The 21,401-nt window shown below is 47.1% G+C and overlaps 1 protein-coding gene across 1 annotated transcript in view; it reads left to right on the top strand.

Annotated features, from left to right (window-relative positions):
• The window catches only part of AKAP13 (A kinase (PRKA) anchor protein 13), a 102,070-nt gene extending 87,765 nt beyond the window's left edge, over positions 1–14,305 (top strand). The window contains exons 22-32 of the mRNA XM_009335179.1: positions 1,374–1,450; positions 2,831–3,012; positions 3,095–3,177; positions 3,508–3,687; positions 4,429–4,593; positions 6,698–6,768; positions 7,297–7,341; positions 8,510–8,560; positions 8,962–9,411; positions 11,204–11,516; positions 12,351–14,305. Coding sequence (XP_009333454.1) covers positions 1,374–1,450; positions 2,831–3,012; positions 3,095–3,177; positions 3,508–3,687; positions 4,429–4,593; positions 6,698–6,768; positions 7,297–7,341; positions 8,510–8,560; positions 8,962–9,411; positions 11,204–11,516; positions 12,351–12,400 — 1,667 coding nt within the window. The 3' untranslated portion in view covers positions 12,401–14,305. The remainder of the gene's footprint in view (positions 1–1,373; positions 1,451–2,830; positions 3,013–3,094; positions 3,178–3,507; positions 3,688–4,428; positions 4,594–6,697; positions 6,769–7,296; positions 7,342–8,509; positions 8,561–8,961; positions 9,412–11,203; positions 11,517–12,350) is intronic.
• Positions 14,306–21,401: the final 7,096 nt, after the last annotated feature.

Below are 21,401 nucleotides of genomic sequence, written 5' to 3' on the forward strand. Positions count from 1 at the left end.
AGGAATGCAAGATAACACGAAATTCCGTATTGGGTATGATTTATTTTGAGGTTTTGGAAACAGGAAGTTTACAGATGGTTTCTAGGCACTTGAGATTACTGTTGACTTTAGATGGCGGATGAAGCAAGTTGTGCTGCTGTTGTGAAATCTTGTGATAAGTACAGGCTGCATTTGCATTTCGAAGTCATAGAAATGCATAAACATACCTCTGTCTGGAGTGCAAGCTCCCAGCGAAAGCAGGTCCTGCAGACAAGCTGCAGAGCCCAGGGAGCGAATAGCTAGTTCATACATTTGGGCTATTTTGCAGGATTTGAAATGGAGCACAGAGAAGTATAGGAAGAACTTTTCTTAGAGGGTTTTAGCATTTCCCCTCTTGCAAAGTGCACAGACAATAGAGAAGAACGGAGTCAAATGCTGACTTTTGCAAACCTCCCAGAGCTTTGAGTTCATTTTGCAGCTTTGATTAAAGTTTCGTGGTTCTTTTATCTGGAACAGATCCTGTCTTCCCAAAACAGAATGGAAGGAATTACCCGCGGGATGATTTAACTTTTTGGTTTGCTTCCTCTCTGTCACAAGATTTCCCAAATACATTACACAAAAACTCTTTGTACTGAGGGCTCTGGGCGGAGCATTATACTCTGCAGTTGCTGTGCAACTTTATGATATGTCATTAGGAGACTTGGAAGGCTGTACGTGTACTCTGGGAAAAGGCTGTATTCTGATTTAAAATCCTCTGTTGGCTTGATGTTGTGCTTCCTTCTGTCATGAAAGAAAGCCAGGTCCTGCATCTCACCCAGGCTCTGTCGGCTCCCCTTGGAGTCGGCAACAGTTGTGTTTTTCTGTGAGCAGAATTAGTGGTGGCTCCTGAAATCAGTATTTCCTGGGAAAGAAACTGCAGCTGACAAATGTTGTTATTGCACGATAATTTACACTCCGCAAACCACTCATCAAGAGAACCATAAAACCCAAAACTTCCTGTGCAGATATTTTTGCTCGAGGGCTAAAATATTGATTGTTTGAGAAAACAGTGCTTCTATTCAGTAAGCGTGTCTAGCTTTGACTGTTATGTCCATGTCCTAACTGTTAGAAAGCATGTGGCTGGAAAGGAGCACCCCTGCTCCGACAGATGAGAGAAAATCCTGCAGGTTTCCCAGGTGCTGTTGTGCTCTGCTTAACGCAAAGTTGGCTCAGAGCTAACCTGACCTGGCGTCTCCAGGAGCTGCCCTGTTCCTCCTGCTAACTGGGAGGTTGGCCCTGCTTCCAGGATTTGCAAAAACAGCCCTACCTCTCCCCAGCGCTGGCGTTATTAAAAGAAATCTGTTTCGGGGTGGGTTGTGTGGTTATACTGCACTGGTATGCTTTTTCTTTTGCAGAAGTCCAGGCTGTTCTCCTCTCTGACATGCTTGTATTCCTTCAGGAGAAGGACCAGAAGTATGTCTTTGCCTCACTGGTAAGGCTTCAACCTTTTCTCTTCCTTCCTTTTCTATGTGAGAGACTCTTGATGTGTGCAGCGAAGCCAGCTATTGCCTGCTAAACAACTTCATTTTCTTGCTTATAACATTTTCGTTTGCTGAGCAGACTCCATTCTTTTTGATAGGAAAACATGTCTTCATGCCCCACCTCCCCTTTCTGCAGTGCCTTGGCACAGCTGATAATTGGCCTTGAAAACCTGCCTGTCGCTTGATACACTTACTCCTTTTCAGTTTGTGCAAATTGAAGCAGTGATTAGGATGGGAGGCAGCAATGGGATAATGCAAACATTGTAAAAATGAATCTTAGCAGAAGGAAATGTCGTAATACTATGGGGGGCCTGGGGGGTGAGATGCCACTGCAGTAAATTCAACAGAACAGCTTGAAAATAAATGTCAGAAGAATGTATTTGTAATGCACAACACCAAAAACATTAGCTTTTGAAGGCAGGCCTCATAAAAGGGCTAACCTTTTCTTTAGCAGGTCTAGCACACTGACCTGCTAAAGAAAACCTAGTACCTAATGGAGTCTGTTGTGGCTGTACCTTGTGAGCATGGTCTAGACTGGCTAAACCTTGTGACCTTTTCACTCTCTGAACATTTTGAAAGCTGATCATTTGTTATTCCAGTTCCACCAATGATCTGCACAGACTCAGTGCCCTACACAGGGGGAGCTGATTTGCCCACAAGTCCTGCTAGTGAACCGCTACCAAATCACCCCAGTTGTAGCATCCTGTAAAATGCACAAAGGGGCTGACTCATTGCAGATGACACAACAGCAAAGGGATGTTCTAACCGAGCAGGCTGATTACACAGAGACCATAGCACACAATGAACATCATCTTATACACGAGTCTTCTCCATCATAGGGGTCAGCTATGAGCTTCTGAGAACAGCAGGGGTTTTGTGGGATTTGAAAACAAGATGTTACTCCATCCTAGGGGGAGACTGTGAAGATAATGTGTGTGAAGCAGGCGCTAGCAAGCTGCACTAAGTTTAAGGAACTGTGATATTAATGACAGAGAGAGTGTGGACAGGAGGAGATGAGATCAAAGGCCTGCTGGAGTTACAGCAAAATATGGTAGAGTTTGCAAAACCACAAAGTCAATTTTAAATTAATTCTTTGTTGAAATGGAACAAGGTGAAATTGCTTTTCCTACAGAACTGATGGAGGGAAGCAAGCCCTTTCCTGTTCTTTGACTCCATTAAAATGATTTATTTTTTTTAATTAGCCAATAGGTTCAGAAAATGTTTACAACCTGAGCGAGGTAGCGGTATGGTTATTGGGACCATTCCAGTGCTAGTTTGCATCTGGGAACTAGTACTGTTCACCCTCCTCACCAGTTTCTTTCCATCTGAAGGACCAGAAATCCACTGTGATCTCTCTGAAGAAGTTGATCGTACGAGAAGTGGCTCATGAAGAGAAGGGTTTGTTCCTGATCAGTATGGGTGTAAAAGATCCCGAAATGGTGGAAGTCCATGCTAGCTCCAAAGAAGAGCGTAACGGCTGGATACAGATTATTCAAGACACAATGAACACCATGTAAGCTACAAAGCTGTTCTTGCAAGGCAGGTGATGCACATGATCATGTTCTGGTAGTAATTGAGACATGTCTCTTGTCCAGGGATAAAGATGAAGACGAAGGAGTCCCTTGTGAGTCTGAGTTTGAAAAGAAAGTGTCGGATGCGAAAGTGAGAGGACTGAAAGGTAAAATCCTTCCCGGGACAGAGCTGGGGAGCGGTTTTTGAAAAATTTACAGGAGTTGTTGTGTTGGGTTTTGTGGTCGAACTATGACTTTTTTCAAAGGAGTGAGAATCCTGCATCCAGCAAATAATTGCAATCCTTGTTTGCACCTCACCTTGCTCGCATTATTTTTTTTCTGAGCCTGCCGGGTGCTGTTGCTGTGCAGGATTGCGCAGGGCACGGTTGTATCATCAAGGTTCCACTAGATGGGGCTGATATCTCAGGAATCGCTCAGTTTCCTTGCCGAAGCTTTTATTTTCTGTCTTCATCTCTGTTTTCTGTTCACCCCCACAGAACAACTTCAGCAGAAGGATAAGCAGATCCTCCTCTTGCTGGAGGAGAAGGCCAAGATCTTCAGGGACATGGCAGACATTTCTGTGCAGGAGGACATGCCGGGCTCCAGGCTGCTCTTCAGAGCCAACACAGAAGAGGCACCAAAAGGAGAGGCCATTATGAAAACTGCAATAAATGAAGGTGAGCAAGTCAGGGTGACACATTAATTACACTAACCAACGGACCCACCTTCAGTGAAGCCATCAGTCCTCAAGCACCAGTTTTGCAAGGGAAGTCTTCTCTTTGTCAGGATAACAGCATAGATAAGGAGATAGTGCTACTCACGGTATTGTCTCAGGGACAGGTAATGAGGATCAGGAAAGGAAGCAGATATTGATGGTTGTTGAAAGAGGGCAGAAAAGAAGTCAGCACAGAGAACAACTGTGCGTTGAATCTGCACTGGGGTCAGGAGCAGCACAGGATTTATCCTTGACGGAAATTCGGACCATCCAGGCTTTTGCTATGCTTCAGTCTCAGCAAGGTGTGAGAGCGAGGCTTGAGTTCCAGCAGGCGCTTGTGGTGCCTGCAGGGGACAAGCAAGTCTGTTGATAAAGGCAAGGGCAGATGGAAACTCAGGCAACTCACCGGTGTGATTTTTTGGAGAGGCTAAAAATTACTAAATGCTGTTGTCAGAGCACACCAGGGTTGCCTGGAGGAAGAGAGGGAGGTGTAAGCCTGTGCAGAGCTCCAGGAGTTGGAGTTTAATGGTCAGACAGTCTGAGTTTTTGCAGGGGGAATGCGTACTGTTCATATCATTGTCATAGAAACATGGTTTCTTAGTACAGCAAAGCATGTGAATTGCTGACCTGAGCTCAGGCAAGGATGAAAATAGCTCAGAAGCCTGAGGTGGTCTTTAACAGAGATATTGTTGCTTTTTATCAGTTGAACTGCTTCAAGACCTGGTGAACAGGAGCCTGGGCACTGCCCTCGGACAGCAGGTCAGCAGTACTGCCATGGAACAAGAAGGAGGAGTTGGCCCCATCTCTCTCCCTAGGAGGGCAGAAACTTTTGGAGGATTTGACAGTCATCAGATGAATGCCTCCAAGTGTGAGTAGCTACATGTGTGCACATCAGCATTTGTTAATAATACAGGTCATCGTATCCTGTTGCTTCAGAAGGACTCCAGCAGCTGGTGATTTGGGTTTCCCAACTCCTCTCCAATAATGGTTGGTAGATTAAATAACAGATTAGGAAAAAAAGCCTATGTACAGGTGGAATGATGGTAGCTGAGAACCCATGGCTGCATGAGGATTAAACATCTGAACTCCTCACTCCTCTCTGTTCTCTCTCTAAATCATCCTTCCTTCTTTACTTACATGCCACATGAAAAGCATTTGGCTTCTTAATAGATTAGATTCTTCATGTTATTATTGTAATATCTGCAGCTCTGCTCTTCGCTTATCTTCCAGCAGGAGCCTGGTGCTCTTGCATTGGCGAACGGATGAGGATATTGCTGAATCAAGCACCTTCTCCCCTGGCTCTGCTCTCTATGCATTTGTGTTCCACATACAACTGCATGCGTTATTCCTGCAATTAAGTCTCTCCCAAAGAAATGTGTGAATATTTATTTCAGCTGCATAGTTGGCTGCTTCCCAATGCTCTCTTTCTTTGCCCTAGTCATCAGAAACTTCCCTGTCCTCAAATTCCTTTCTCTGTGGTCTCACTCATACTCCCAGTACAGCCAGTTTTGCTGCGCTAGTGTCTGTCTCAGCATTCGGATCATTGGACCTCGTCTGACCTTCTTCATTAAAGGAGCAGTGTTAGCTCTAGACAGGCAGACATGAGAAGTATGTAGAGGTTTTCCCAGCTCTGTTGGAAAGCTGCAAAGCCTTCCACAGGCCTTGTCATTATAATGACAAATATATTCACACTGGAGGGGTTTGTTTAGGGTTGTGCCTCTCTCTGTTGCAGCGATGAATGGGACAACCTCAGGCTGTTCATTGCGCAGCTCTAGGTTTGCTGTAGAAATGTCCTTTTTTGAATTAGATTGAAATTCAATAGTTGCAGGGTCTTGGGAGAATTTGGGAAAAGGATGCAGGGCCTGTTTGTTCAGCTGGAGGCCGGGAGGCATGAAACCTGGCTTTCATCTCCAGTTCTTCTGTTCGCAACCTGTGCAACCTTGGGCAAGGCTCCCAATAATCTGACTCCACTTCGTTCTCCCCTCCAGCAAAGCAGAAGGGAGGTGTTTCCTCCTGCAAAGGGGTGGAAGGTCCCAGGACGTGGCGCAGGAGAGAAGGTCTGTTAGGAGGACTTGAGGGTCAGCCTTTAATAGCAAAGCCTGCCTGGGGGGTGGTGGGAGGTGAGGGCCTTTGCACTAGGTACAGTGTCCTTCACGTTGCTGCAGATACAGGTGTATGAAAGTTGTTTATCACTAGAAGAGTGGCAGTAGAGAGGTTACCACTGCAGGTGTGGGTTTTCCCCATGGGCTGCATCTCAGCTGGCAAGGGGAGTACAAGAGTCTTGGCGAGAGCTAGAGGACCGAAGAGCCGTGCAACTCCTTCGCCACCCAGGAGCAGGAGGGTGGCACAGGTGGAGGGTTGCAGCTCTCCTGGCCCCACAGGGGTCAGTTCAGTCCTGCTCAGGAGCACTAATAGGAGCCAGCCAGGGGGAAGTTAGAAAGAGAAGTCCAGTGTCGCTTTGAAGATACAGGTTTCTGATAACTAAGGTTAAGGATAAATTGTTTGCATAAAATTACACAGGGTATTGCGCAGCAGTATCTGACCCAGCTGTAAATTGCACTTGCACAAGAGAGGCATTGAAACTGTACCTGCAATAATATACCCTGATATGATACTGTTATTGTTGTCCATCTGCTCTTATTCTGCCTCACGTCTTCTCAGCAAGTATTCCTTGGTAGTAGACAGCAGTGCGGGGGCTAGACAGAGCACCAGTTAATAGGAGTGTGCCGAATTTATCAGCACGTTGTCTGAAACCAAAGTCAATCCTAATCTGAATTCAGATCCACTTTTTCTGGTGGTGCTGACGTGTTCTGTATACGTAGGGAGCAAATGCATTTAGTTAGCGTCAAGAGCTCTGTGTCCCCTTTTGTGAAACATCTGAGTTTCCTGTATTAAGTTTCTCAGACATCAGCAAGTTCATCTATGGCTTAAAATGTTGAATAACCAGTGTCAATGATGGCTTCTTCCTTTAGGTGGAGCGAAAGACGAAGGTGACGATGCTCAGGACCTTCGGAGAACAGAGTCGGACAGCATTTTAAAGAAGGTATCACTTGGTTTATCTGTCTGCTGCCACTGAGTTCAGATTTCAAAAGAGTGACAGTTCAAGTCTTGAAAATGCCTGAATTTCTTGACAATTAAATGTATCCTAGTAAGTTAAAAATAAAGTAAAATTGGAAGTATGCAGCCAAAACTGCTTTGCTGTATGTAGCTAAAATCCTGACTTGAAAACCATTGCAAATCAGTAGTATTCCTTTGTGGCACAGGTTATCTGCCATCTGTCTGCAGATCAGCTAAAGCATGTGTTTAATTATGCATTGTTATTGAAATGATAAGGTCAGCTATAACCTTGTACCTATTCTTGCTGTGGATCGATCCATCATATAACTACAAAATGATACCTAATTAACATTTTATTTTATATGATTTTAATTTGCCGACGAAACATGCATGAATTCTCCCAGAATGGAAGATGGAGGGGGGGGTTTAATGTGTCTGTCATTAGTTCAGCTTCAGAACACATTTGCTGTGATTTCTCATTTGTCCTCATATTAAATCTGTGATCTTCTCATAGGGTGGAAATGCTAATCTGATGTTCATGTTGAAAAGGAATAACGAGGTAAGAATTGATTCCGTTGCTCAGCTGTTTCCTTCATTTAAGTGGCAAGTGAATTTGTCTCAATAGGTGTTAATGTAGAAGAAAATACATTTCATTTGTTGAAGCGCATGTAGACTTTTAAATACATTAAGCCGAACCCACTATGTTATTTATTTGTTTAACCTTGGATGTTCAGACAGGGAATTCACTGATTGTCATCTGCTTGCCGGCAGGATGATATGTGCTGATTATAGGCAGCAAGGGTTAATTACCACTAGGATGCACAGGGCTGTATTTATTGTGCATCTGCAGACAGAGGGAGTTTAATTTTATGTTGCAGGTGCAGTGAATTGGGGCAATTAGATTTCTATTCTCCCTTTGATACACATTCGTAACTCCCAATTAGCATTAATGGCAGAATGAGAAGCAGTTCTCTTAACGCCGGCTATCACACCACTATTGCAAATACTGCGGTGTTTTTCCTTCTTCTTAAAAGTAATTGTAAGATATGAGAGATTCAGAGAAATTTTTAGCTAGGCTAAAAATATATTTAGGGATAGGGCATCACTCCAAAGTAGCTTTCTCTGTATTGACGCACGAGGTGTTTGCATTTACCTGTATTTTCAGAGAGCCTCCATGAACACACCTGCTGTACTCGTGTGCCTGCTGTATTGCAGTTTTTTTGTCTAATGACAGTGGGACTTGTATGGGTCAGCCAGGGGTGGAAGAGTACATCTAGTCCACATTCATTTTAAGATTTCTTCTTTTTTTCACCCCTTGAAGTTCTTCCCCTGAAATTTTTTAGTGAACTGCTGGGTTTCATCCCAATTGCTCTGCTTGTTCTTGAGCAAGCTGATGCTGTGGGAAATGGTTTGCAGAGACGGCACGAGAGTTCCCATGAGGTCTGTGCCATTTGGTGCTTCTGCAGACGTTTCCTCCCCTGCTGCACTGATGGCTAGGAAAGTGAGGAAGATGATGCCAGGCACCTCTGAGAGATGTCCAAGGGATGTATTTGTGTACAGGGGGATGATGCAGTCATTGCAAATGAAGAGTGAGAAAAATGAAGGTATAGAGGGATGGCCATACAGCTTGTCAGACCCACCGGTGGGTCACAGTGGAAAAGGAGGGTGCTTTACGCATACCCTGGCACCCAGTGAGGTCTAATACCAACGCTTTTGTTTTCTCGCAGCAGGTCCTCCAAACCATTACCAGCCTCCATAAGCTGCTCAGTGCTTTGCAGGTAGGCTTGGCCATTCATCCCACTTTTGCATGCTGCTTGCCTGAACTGTGCGTCCCGCCAGCCGGTAACAGCCACTCGCGCTTCACCCCCCATCTCCCCTTCCCCTTTGCGTGTCACATCCCTGCGCGGCTGAATACCCCGCGGCCAGCTTGCAGGCAGCGTGCTGGCAGGTCGTAGGAATGAGCTGCTGCCTAAGTGAACCAGTGCTTGCCTGAATTTGGGAAGCTGCTGAAGGAGATGCTCTGCCGGCATCCTCTGGTAGCCTAGCTGTAAGGCAGCAGTGCTGAGCTGTGAATTTGGTGGGAGAAGAAGGGGTTCAATATGGCACCCTGAGGTTTTCAGGGATGGAACCTGTCTCCGTGGAGAGGGCGCTGCAGTGATTTGTGTCCCCTCTCTCCTAGGGCGTCGTGCTGCAGCAGGACACCTACATCGAGGACCAGAAGCTGGCTCTGAGTGAGAGGGCTCTGACCCGAAGCTTCTTCCGGCCGACCTCACTGCTGGAGCAGGAGAAACAGCGCAACCTGGAGAAGCAGCGCCAGGAGTTGGCCAACCTGAAGAAGCAGCAGACACAGCACCAGGAGGAGAGGAGGAGGAGAGAGAAGGAGTGGGAAGTCCGAGAGAAGGAGCTGGCAGAGCAGGAGGCCCACCTGGCCCAGCGAGAAGAGCAGGTCCAGAGAGGGTGGCAGGATCTTGAGCGGGAGCGAGAGGAGCTACAGGTGAAGAAGGCCTCGTACCAGCTTGACCTGGAGAGACTTCGCACGGCGCAGAAGCAGCTGGAGAGGGAGAAGGCGCAGTTCAAGCAAGACGTGGAGCGATTAGCTCAAATGCGGCAAGAGCCTGACCACAACCAGGTAAATGATGCCAACAGCCAGGCTGCTGGGGAAGCCGTGCCCTGCAGGGAGCTCTTGGCCGGCTCCTACGCCAACTGCATGCCAGCAGTGATAGATTGATGCCAGCCCAGCCCTAGACATGTGGGGCCTGGTATTTAGAACTGGCTCTTTCCTTGCACGTGATGTGCAGGACTGCGTTTCTTGTACCTCCAGAGCTGCTGAGGCATTGCCAGTGTTGATGCAACATGGTGTATTCAGGATGCCTGGACAGTCCTGAGCAGTAGGTGGTTACAACAGCCTGAGCTCTGCCTGTTTCCCTGTGCTGTGTGTTGGCAGACAGCAGAGCAGAGGTGACCGGCTTGCAGAGAAGGTGTCCTAGGCAATCCCAGGAGGTTGATGCTGCCTTTGACATTGGCCTTCACCCCATGGGGGCTGAGCTCTGGGGAGCGGTCAGGCAGATGAGACGTCCTTCTCAGAAAAAGCCTGAGTGTTGTGGGTTACCTGCATCCTCCAGCTGTCATGAAAGCCATTTGCGAGGCTGATAACTGCAGAGGAAGGCTGTTTGTAAGCTTACATCCAGCTCCAAAAGCATTCTTGATATCTAGCAAAGAGATGGGCGTTGTCCCTGTCCTAAAGAGACTGGGCACCTGCAGTCTGGTCATGGCTCAGTGGGCAAAGGTCCCCGGCTCTGCTGCAAAAGGCTTCTGATGTGTGGCTGCCCACAACCAGAAAGCAAAGCCCACACGCAGATCCTGCTCTGTGCATTTTTCAGCAAGCTGGGGTTTATTTTTTTATAACTGTGCAGCAGTTATAAAAGGAGGAGAACAAGCATCTGTTGACAAAACGGGCTGAATTGGAACCTTAAGCCTGTTGTTGATCGTTTGTTTGTTTGTAACTCACTAATTCTGAATGTAATTTGCTTAGAGCTGTAGCAAAATTAGTTTATAAGTGTTGGATTGCGGAATGGAAATGATTTTGGGTGCCTGAATGGACTAATTGCGGAGCTCAGCAGTGAGCTCTGAAAAGCAAATCATCAGAGGAGGGCTCCCTCCCTCCCACCCCGGTTCCTGATCAGGCCAGAAGTTTTCCGAGCACACAGTGAAGCTGTTCCAGCATCGAGCACATGTAGACATGCGAAGGGTATGGGTGCTGTGGGAGAGGCTGAGAGGTAAAAAAACTGCAAGGCCTGGGGGATCGGGAGAAGGAAGCACCTTTTCGAGGCAGGTGTCTTACTGACATTTCAGACCTATTAATAGAGGGTTCAGTGAGGCTTTGTTGAGCTGTTGTTTTGATCTTCCCTTTGAATGTGCGGGCTCAATTACATCCTGAGCCAGCTGTTAGGAAAAAAAAAAAAATCAGGAAAAATGTTTTTGCTTTCATCTTTTGCTTGGGAAGGCTTCCTTTGACACGTGCCGCTCCGGTGCTGTGTGCTGGTGTTCTCCTGCCGGAGAGGCATGCTTCTCCTTGGCCTTCTGCCACCATCTGTGTGCACGAACGATGTAGGGTGAGTCTTGGTATCGAGATCTTAGAGAATATTTGCCCTTGGCTTGTTGATACATAGCATAGTACATGTAGGAGCAAAAGATACTGGAGTGTTACTCTTCACGTGCCTCGTTTCTTCATCTTAAACGGCAAGGCCGCCTTCTCTCATTGCTTTGCCTGGATGGGGAGCACTTTTTAGCTGGTGAATGGGCTGGATGTTCACAAGAATAACCCCTGTCTCTGTCAGTGGTCTGGAACACGCTTTTCCAATCCAGGTTCTCTACTAGCCTCTTTCATGCCCTAATGAAACAATTTTCTTTTCCTTTAATAGGTTTCAAATCTACATGAGAAACTTGCAAGAGTCCCCTCCCAGTCCAGCATCGATGACTCCTCCAAGCAGAAGAGCCCTTCCCTTCCTAAACAAGGGCACTTTGATGCAGAACTGTCTGTCTCCCCCAAAAGGAACAGTCTTTCAAGGACACACAAAGAGAAAAGCACTTTCCATTTGCTTAGCACAACAAACCAGACTAACAAGGCGGCTGAGGAACAGCCCCAGATGCCTACCCGACTCTTCAGTTTAGCCAAACCAAAGGAGAAGAAGGAAAAGAAGAAAAAGGGCAGGGGACATCGCTCCCAACAGTCTGGTGAGTGTCAGGGGAGGTCATAGGTGTTTTTTCCAGTTCGGTGAGCTGGCTTTTCCCTCCAGCCAGCAAACTTGTGGAAGCCACGAAATCTAGCCTTGAATGTGGATGATAACATTTGAGGGATGGAGAAGATCAGCTGTGATGAGTGGAGTTCCCAGCTTGAAGTGATTTTCTCTGTGGGCTTTTCTGCCTGTTCTGCAGCCCCTGAGGTTGTCAGAGGGACACACTCTGCTCCCTGCGCCTTCCCTTCCCCATCCTATCCTGAGCAGACTCCACGGGCTGGATTCTCCCTGTATTTTTCAGCTTGCTCTGATTCGAGAAAGAAAATGTCCTGCTTCAGTGTATGTGCTTTCAGGAGCTGCTGCTGGGATGCTTCTGCCTGTTGCAGCCCCTGTGGCATTGCTCTCTGCTTTACCTCTGCTGTAGTTTGGAAGTGATACCCGCAACCCTTCTGGTGGCCTCTCCCTTCCCTTGAGCTGGTCTATCTTGTCTCTTGATCTGAAAAAAAGCCATGCAGTTTTTTTCTCTGGTAGTTTTGCATCCCCTTAGGACTCGGTTCTGCACCTCGAACCTCTGACCCACATGAAATTTGATCTCATGCCTTCAGATGACCGGCTTATCCATATTAACTCACTGATGTTTTCCAACTTGTGCACAGGAAAGCTCAGCAATTATGAGATGTAATTTCATGGTACCTCATCAGGGAACTGGACAGCTTTTAAGATGCCCGGTGGATTGGGCAGACAGCGGGGTTTCCATGTGCGTGGAGTCCCGCTCTGCCTGCTGTATTCCTGTATTCCCATAGTGATTCCCACCTGTTTTCTTGTGCTGCAGATTCTCACTCATCAGAAGCACCTCCAGAGGGTGAGGAGATCTTCTGCTGAGCACAGACGGTTCCATCGGTCACTCTTGGCATTGGTACAGCGGACATCTCCCTGCCCGCTCCACAGCACGCTGTTGGTGCCTGCATCTGACAAGCATCTGGAGGTTTTAAATAAAACATGTCATGAAGTCTGTTAAGTGGTGGGAAAGGGCCTCTCTCCTGTGGTTTTGCGTGAATTCACACCACAGAGGCTGACTGCACGGCAAATAGTACCATCCCTCTGTGCAACCCTTGGGTTAAATGGATCGGGATAGATGTTTTCGGTCTCTCCTTACTGCTAAAGGATGAGAGAACATAGCCTTAAGGGGTCTGTGCCTTCAAATTCCCCTTTTCTGGGGAACGTAACCAAAACCAAGCATTTAGCAAAAGATTAGGACTCAACAAATGGTGCGTACACACTGGCATATATAGATATACTGTATATATACATATATGTATCTATGTATCCACTGGGATATGCTTACAGTCTGTACAGCCAAGCTTAGCTCGGCCCATGGGGATAGATGATACCTGATGACTTTCAGGGAGCGTGTAGATATTAAATATCTTGCCCTTACTGCTCCGATTGTAACACCGTTGACTTGCACGCCCCTTTTGTGCTCATGGTATATGGACTGTTTGGTTTCAGAAAGGTACCTTACACCAGGAAGCAGTAACAGCATTCAAAACAAAGATTCAGAGGAAAAAAATAAAATTTAAAGCAATTCCGAAAGATTTCCATGGGGCAGAGGATTTAAATGTCAAACTGTTTCCAGAATCAAGCAGAACATCTTTGGGTATATTTAAAATGATGCAGAAAAGAGAAATTCGGTAGACTTGTAAGGCAACCCCAGGGAGCCAGAACAAACAGCGTTCAAGTGGGAACAACTCTAAGCAACATTTTGTTACACAATCTCTGAGCTCCAGCTCACTCCTTCCCATCCCCTAAGTAAAGATTTTTTTTTTTTGCCAGAATATAGTTCTCCAGTTGCATTTGACATCCCTTCATTACAAGCCTGATGATTTACTGGAGAGATGGCTGAAAATCTGCTTTTAGGGACCTTTGTTCTGTTATTTGTATTTTTCTTCCCCTACTTTTTGTGTTAATGTTGGGCTTCTGTTTCTCTGGATTTTGTCAGCTTCCCTTGCTCCTTTCTAAGGCAGAATGAGACAACAGCAATTTCAGAGCACTTCAGCGAGATGCCGCAGGTCAGGGGACTGAGCGCTGTGAGCAGAGCGAACTCCAAAGAGGCGGCTCCTAGTTCCTATGCCTATACAGTACCGTGCACTTATTAACCGTTTCTGGGGAGATGATAACGCTCTCGTGGACAGAAACGCTGTGGGACAGGTCCAAAGGTCCAGCGTGGCAGGTCCGTTTCCATCGCCGTGGGCTCTAGGGTGAAAGTGTCCGTGTGACCCCGTGTTGCCATCGGCAGAAGGGGAAGGTCTGAGGGTGGCTCTCGCTATGCCGACTGTGAGGTGTTTGTAGACCTGTTGAATACAGGGATGTGTTCAGCGGGGGAAAAGAAATGCAGCAAGCCAAACTTTTTTCCAAAATTATTGTTCTTCCAAACCCTCCCAGGGGAATTGCCCGAGCGGATTTGTAAATGGTTACGAGACACTATCAGCTTCAAAATAGCTCAAGGGTTTGCTCAGAGTTTGAAGCTGTCAGGTGCATTTCCTTTCCTACCAGTTTTTCTTAAAAAAAAAAACAAAAACAAAAACAAAATATTTTTCTTCTTGCACTATTGTTTGATTTCAGTTTGCTCTCTGGCTTCTCACAAGCTAGTAGCCCGCAGCAGTTTTCAGAGTTCGGTGCTGATGAGTATCAGCAGCATTGATGGTGAGGTGGATGCTTAGACTGGGCTGTCTTGGTCAGTGCAGGAATCCTAAACCGCCTGCTTGCTTTTGAAGCTCTCTAATTTATTAAGACTCAAAAAAAAAAAAAAAAAAAAAAAGAAAGGAAAAAGGTTTGAGATTTATTTTTATTTTTCCTTTTTTAATATTATTTGGTGCTTGTTCTTAATTGCAAGCAGGGCTTGCAAAAAATATTTATCTTTCTGTTTATTTGAAAGAGTTCTTTTTTTAAAAGAAGTTTACTTGGTTTTATTTTTTTATTTCTTTTTACTTTTGCTTTTGTTTGGGGGTTTGAGAGGTGGTTTGGGTTTTTTCTTTCCTTTTTTTTTCTTTTTTTTTTTCTTTTTTTTTTTTCCTCCTTACCAAGAGATTGGTAAACCAAATGTTCTTATCTCCCTGGTTCCTACAAAACTCAGGGTTTGGGCAGTGCTGCTTAGCAGCCCATGCCATGCCCAGAGTTACACAATTTCAACTGAGAGCTTTCTTTAAGGCAGAGCATCTTTGGGCCAAAAAAAATCTGGAAAAAGAAGCAGTGGCTTCAGACAAGCCTCCTCCTATCAGTTAGTTTCCTTGTTTAAATATTTTGTTTAGATTTTCTCATACCTCTAGGAGGCAAAGGAAAAAGCAAAACATGGAGCATCTTGCAGTGATGTGAGGGTCCGGTCGCTTCTCCAGGGAGATACAGGCATCTCTCCTGAACCTGAAAGGAGCTGAAGGAGGCATGTGCTGGTGTTGTGGTGTTACCTTTTTCATAAGAAAACCACCAATTTTAGAAAACAACTTCTGCCCTGCTGTTAATACATCTGCAAAAATGAATGTGCCAAGCTGAAATTTTTGGAAACCAAAGCAGTGCATGGCTCATTTACTGTTGTGTAAACAGAGATCAGGTCCCTGGTATTTCTGAAAGTTCCCCTCGGTCTGTAATAGCTTTTGCCAGTATGAGCTTTTCTTTTCATCCCTCTGTCTTTTTCCCAGTCCCAACACATCTGGAATTCGCGACACGGGAGTGTCCCATGGCTCCGAGAAGGGCATCAAAAGGGAGACGCGTGACCCAGGGCAGCAGGGCTGAGTCCCTGCCTGGCTTGACCATGTCTTCTGACCTGTGCAAATCAAAAAGAACATTCAGTGCCCTAAGTGAAAATAGTATTTGCTAAGCCATCTCCAAAGGTTCCCACGGTTCCTTGTCAAAGAAACCACGGGCGTGAATCAGAAATACGCAGTATTGCTAGTCAGTGTATCAAGGCTGTTTGTGTCTTAAATTCTGGTGGACAGACCTTTGTCCCTGGAGGATGTATGTTACTGCATGATTCACTTTTTTGGAATGAAGCCTTTACTCCCGCACTGCTTCCTCCTTCTTTCACCTTTAGGAAAGTGAGGGCTTGTTTTTATCTCTTTAGCCTTTTATTTTTCCCCCTCTCGGGTTTTCTTTGGAAAGGCTTGGCATAGGTTCCCAGAGTCGGATTCCCGTTCTGATCCCTGCAGGTTGCCTAGGGTTGTCTGCTAGAGTACGGTCCCAGCTTTAAAGTCTTTCCTCTTCCTGGCCTTAAAATTGCATTTGCTCCAGTTCCACACCTGGCATCCATCCTGCAGTTGTTGAAAGCGTGTTACTTCTTCAGCCCAGCCTGATGCTGTGTCTGGTTCCCAGAGCCGGTCCCTTGATCCCATTTGGAGCACCCAAACCACCCCGTTTTGCATTGGGTTCCTGGGACACACAGCAGGTTCAAAAATGTCTGTGCAAAGCCCGTATTGTTGGAGGGAGAAGAGGACCCTGCAAGGGCTCTCAGAGCTTTTTTTGCTAGTGTTTCATGGAGGGGAAAAGTCAGACTTTCTTTTCTTGGGCTTTTCTTAGCCTGGTCTTTATCACCGCCCAAGAGAAGGGGTTTCAATGACCGGGGAATTGGGAGCGCAGGCTCAGATGAAGTACAGAAGTGGTCAGTGTTAGCTGGGCGTGCCAGAATACCCCGGCGATAAGAGAGTAGCTGTAGCAAATGATGTGAGACTCGATGGAGTTGTGTGGGGTTGGCCTTAGCTTCTTTTAAGTGAAGTGATCATCTCAACATGTAACTTGGTGTCAGTTTGATGCCATAAAGCACTTTAAATGGAACTGGTCTTGTCCCTTTTCATTTTGGTTACGTGGAGACAATCAGCTTTGCCATTGTTCCCCCCACTGCATCCCCAGCAAAATCTGAGCTGCAAGTAGGCATATTCCTGGTTTGGTTTGGCTTTACCCCGGGAGGGGAGGAAGGGCCAGCTTTTTGTATTATTTTTAGACTAAAGTGGGTGTGAATCTGACTACAGTCCCACTGCAGACAGGGTGAGTGGCAGGACCAGAGGAACTGGCTTCTGATGGCTCAGGTATATCCCCCGGCAGAGCCCATGCCGGCGTCACCATCACCTTCCTCACAGCGGGTGCTGCTGCCGGTAGGGAAGCTGTCCCGCCAGCGGTTTGCCCTCCACCTCCTTTTCCTTGGGGAAACCCAGAGCAAAGGAGGTGTTGGGGGGATACAACCAAATAAGCGAAGTGAGGCCCTTTCCGTGCACTAAGTTATTTACTGTCCAGGCCACTGGGAGACCTCCCAGGTGCCATCCCTGGGGCAGGAGCTCTCACCACCGCTGAGGGTGGGCTCTTTTCACTCTTGAAGTTTGACCACTGCTGAGAAGCGCAGTAATGCCATTAGCTTGTGCGGATTTGTACTGCCTTTCAAAGGCACGAGCATCCATAGGGTCCGATCATCTTTGCACCTTCCTTGAGGCACTAGGATATCTCAAAGCTGTTGCTGAAACACCCAAATCTAGTCCTTCCAAATGCCACGGAGTCAGAAGAGCTTCATCAAGTGCCAAATCCCAAGGAAGCTGTCTAGTATATCTGTGGCACGGGGCAAGGGAGGACTGGGCAGGGGGCACAGGAGAGTATCTGCTAAAATCCCACAAAACATTCCTTGTTAACCAGAACTCTGGAAATTATTCTGCCTGCTGGCCAGGTTTGGGAATTGAACATAATTTAAGGCACCCTTTTAAATAAAAAAACCTCCCCTGCTGCTCATAGCTCTTGCTTCTTTTGTCAGAAAGGGCAGTGATCAATGATTCTGATCCGGTGATGCAGCTAAGTTTTAAAGATAGGCGAGCTGAACTGGCTTAATCTCGTAGACCTCGTGCTCTTGAGTGATGGGAAGCGTAACGCTGGCTCCCTTCCCACCTGCGTTTTCAGGGCTCCGTGCCCTTTCTTTCCACACGCATTTCACTGACACTGACGCTTTGCCCAAATATATTCAGCTTCCGTTGCTTGGGGGGAGGGGGGAACAGGATAACATTCACTGCTTTGCATACAGCTGTGAGCTTCGTATGTATTTAAGCTGTCTGTAGGTATCCATCCTTTCCATGCTCTAAAGTATTTTACTATTTTCTTTATTGATATTAAACACTGACTCAAAAAAAAAAAAAACACCTCTCTCCAGTTCAGTTCGCCTATGGTTAAAGTTTAGCCTGGTGTTTCTTTTGTACTAATATGGAATGCACTTAAGTAATTCCCAGAGCGTTGAGGAGGTGTATTATAATAACCTGATATACCTCTGCTTTTGGTTTGTTTCTTAAAAAAAAAAAAAAAAAAAAAATGTTTTGCATTTTCATGTTGAACCTGTTAAAAAAAAAAGTTTAAAAAAAAAAGTTGAAAAAAAGAGTTTTTAAAAAAGAGGGTAAAACCTAATTGCTGTATGTTAATTTGTAATTATGTAAAAAGTGAGCAGGTTATTGACTGTAAAATTCTTCAGTTTTTCTGTAACTTGCCAGAAACCATTAGGTTTTGTAACAAGCTTTTATTTATCTTCCTTTTTAGTTATCAGCATCAACCTCTTGTAAAGTCATTTTTCCTCTAAATAAATTTGATTTTAAGTCTGAGTTTTCTGCCCGATTCATTTCCACACCTTTGGTGTTTCTGCTGTTGACTTTGTTGCACCGAGGCTGAATGAACAGACGTAACCCTACCTGTAATCAACTGTTTGCATTGCTTTTATCACCTGGATGCAGTCTGCACCCATTGGACTCTTTAACTGACTTTCCTTCTCGTGGAAGATTTGCATTTTGCTGAAGGGCATATGGCCATAACGATGTTCAGCTCCTTGGGGTTTTTTTTCCCCCCGCACACACAGGGCTTTTCATGTTTTTACAAGAAGAGGAAGTGTCGCAGCCGTTATCTCAGCCACTTCAGCTCCATAAGCTGAGATAAATGGCAGTCTGGTGGCTGCATGTGCCGTCTTACGGCACAGAGTTTCTGTAACCCACTGAACTAGCTCTGCGTCTCCGGCAAACCCTAGCCACAGGGGGTTTGATCTCATTTGGCTGAGAGAACTAGAGATGCCATGTCTCATCACGGGGGCGGGGATGGGAGAGGAGGCGGGATGTTTGCACCCAGGCTGCGGTGTGCTTTACCTGTTTCCACGTCCCCCGCAAGAGGAGGCCCAGCAGAAACGCTGTAGCCGGCGTCCGGGTCATTCCTCTCGCCTGGGGAGGTGAAGGTACGTCGTGTTCCCACTGCCTGCAGGCATCGGTCCAGGCAGAAGAGGGTGCCAAAAGTACAGACACGAAGCGGAGTTTGCTCCGCAGCGCGATGAGGAGCTGGCACAGAGGACGACGACGGCCGGAGTTTCTCCACCATCATTTTCCTTTACCTGGAAAAGCAATCACGGCTGCCCCTGTACCGCTAGTCCTGCATGGGACTCGAGCATCCTCTCCCCAGGCGGGAGGAGCAGGGAGACCTGCACCCTTCATCCTCTGCGTATGGATGTTGAGGCAGAGGAATTGCTTCATTTCCACCTATTATTTCACTTGTCTTCAGAGGTGAGATAGGGAAGGAGAGAGGATGCTTGAGGAGAATCAGATGTATTGATCAAAGCCTTCAGGTCATCGACATGAACATTGCTTGGCGGTGTTGGGTTGTTTCTTAACAGGCGTTAGGAAATGCCAATCCACCTTCCTGTGCCCCGTTAGCCAGCAGTGCGCTGCGTGTATTTTTCCCCATCTTCACGTCTGTGTTGCACGTGCTGTTCTACAAACCTGAATCGTGTCAATGAACCCAAACCTACGCCCTGTCACGCAGCACTTGGTCCAAGACTGGCAGCTCCCCGGGTGTGAGACAGGAGATGAAAGAGCTCGTTTATCTCAACGGCTATTCAGTAGTCCTCATTTTATTTGCATTCCCATTTGTCCCAGCTCGCCTATTTACCGAAGCGAATAAAAGCTTTCGCCGAACCGTCGGCTCCTGTGTATAGTGTTCAAAGAGCACGTTTTCCCGTGGCCCCTCTTGGCTCTGCAACCTGGATGCCCGACAAAAGCACCACTTGGGTTACCCCAAGCCTTTGCATTGCTGCGGTAGAATAACGGCGGCTGCTGCTGCTGGCAGTGCGAGATGCTGCTGCTGGCAGCGCTGGTTCACCAGGCTGCTGCCATGCAACGGGCATTGGTCGCGGGAGGAGGAAGAGCATATTTACTGATGACAAATCACGTGTAGAAAACCAAGTTCTTGCTGAATCAAGCTCCTGCCAGGGAAAGGCCGGGGTGCAGAGCAAACCAGGCAGCGTGAGCTTCTCTGGTCCTGCACATTGCAAACAAAACCACCCCTGTTTCCATAGGGCAGAGGGGAGCCTGGGCATGCAATGCAAATTGCCATTGGCAGAGGAGGCAACGAAGGACCCCACCTCGCCAGGCCATCTCCGTGTGGCAATTTGAATATCCTAAACCAGCTTTCCACAATTCATCCGCAGTCCACGCTCTGAGCCATTACAGCACGGCTAAGATGATGAAATGGATGTTCTCCCCAGACCACATGAGTCAATTATTTTAGATGGTCCCCAAGCAGTAGTGATGTGTTTCTGAGCATCCCAGGTTTCTTGCCCAGGCCCGGCTTTTCCTTAGCAACCAAGGTTAGGGCAAAAGATCTCTGCGGGGCCATGTGGTGGGTCACCTGCATGTGGTTGGATTTTCACTGGCGCCTTCACCTAAAAGGGGTCATAAAGGATCCTTACACTTGGATGGGACCCTAAAAGGAGGATTGGCAGGCGCAGGAGAGGCTCTTCGGAAATACGGTTTAGTGGCACCTTTAACTAAACGCGTTATCTGCGTTTCCCCTTTCCGGCCCTTGCTGGGTTCAGTCCCGGCGCTGGCTCCAGGGTGAGAAATTGGAGATCTGGGAGGACACAGGTGCGAGCTGGGCTGGGGCTTGCAGACAGGCTGCTCATTCACGGAGGTTTTATTAAGAGAAGGAAAGGCAAAACCCTAATTAGTTCAGTGAGTGAGTGAGATGCCTTGTGATCAGATAGGAGGTGAACGGTAAAGGAATGACTTACCTTTGCTGTAGAAGGCACCTGGGTTCTGTCAATTAGTTAGAGGGATGTTAAATACTGCAAATGCATTTATTTGTTTGGGGTTGGAACATGTTTAAATTAAGGGGAAAATAATATTTGACACTAGCAACTGATACGAGAGCCCATACGAGTAAGCGTCCCCAGCCCTCACAGGGATGGGTAGACTCAATGGGTGCCCCTCATGCCCCCAAAAAAGCCATCTTCACACCTCATGAAATACCCCCCGAACAAGGCTTTGCTCCAGAGCCTGCTCTCCTGCTCCTCCGTTCCAAGGTGGCTGAGGGGAGGATGCTGCAGGTTCGGGACCAGCTCCCCCCACCCTGCTGCCTGCACAGCCCTGTCCCGCTCTCCCTGCATCTTGGGGCTCCTTTTGCATGTCGATAACTTGTTCAACGAGGCTATAAATAGCAACCTTCGCTCTTGGCTGGAGGACATCCCGGCGCCTCAGCCAGGCGTCCCCAGCGGGATGGAGCTGAGGTTTGTTTCCTGCTCCCCGACGGGGCAGGGCTGAGCCCCAGGAGGGTCCCCGGGGGGGCTTGTTTAAAGTCCCTTTGCTCTCTCCTTTCTATACGGTCCATCCCTCGCACAGATGTAGTGCAGCTGGCAGCTCCCGATACCCCCTGACCTCTTGCCGCAGCCTGGCATCTCTCCCTCCGGCACTCGGCGTCTCCAGACGCTCTTTCCTTTCACCAAAGAGCTGCTTCTCACCAGCCGCATGTTTCCAGTGAGCCTAATTAGACAGGAGCCTAATTAGAGCCGAGCAGGAGCGGTGAGTCATTAGCAGAGGCCTGTGGGAAGCCCCAAAGCAGC

This window comes from Pygoscelis adeliae, unplaced genomic scaffold (genome assembly GCF_000699105.1).
Source record: "Pygoscelis adeliae isolate BGI_AS28 unplaced genomic scaffold, ASM69910v1 Scaffold21, whole genome shotgun sequence".
Taxonomy (NCBI): Eukaryota; Metazoa; Chordata; class Aves; order Sphenisciformes; family Spheniscidae; genus Pygoscelis; species Pygoscelis adeliae.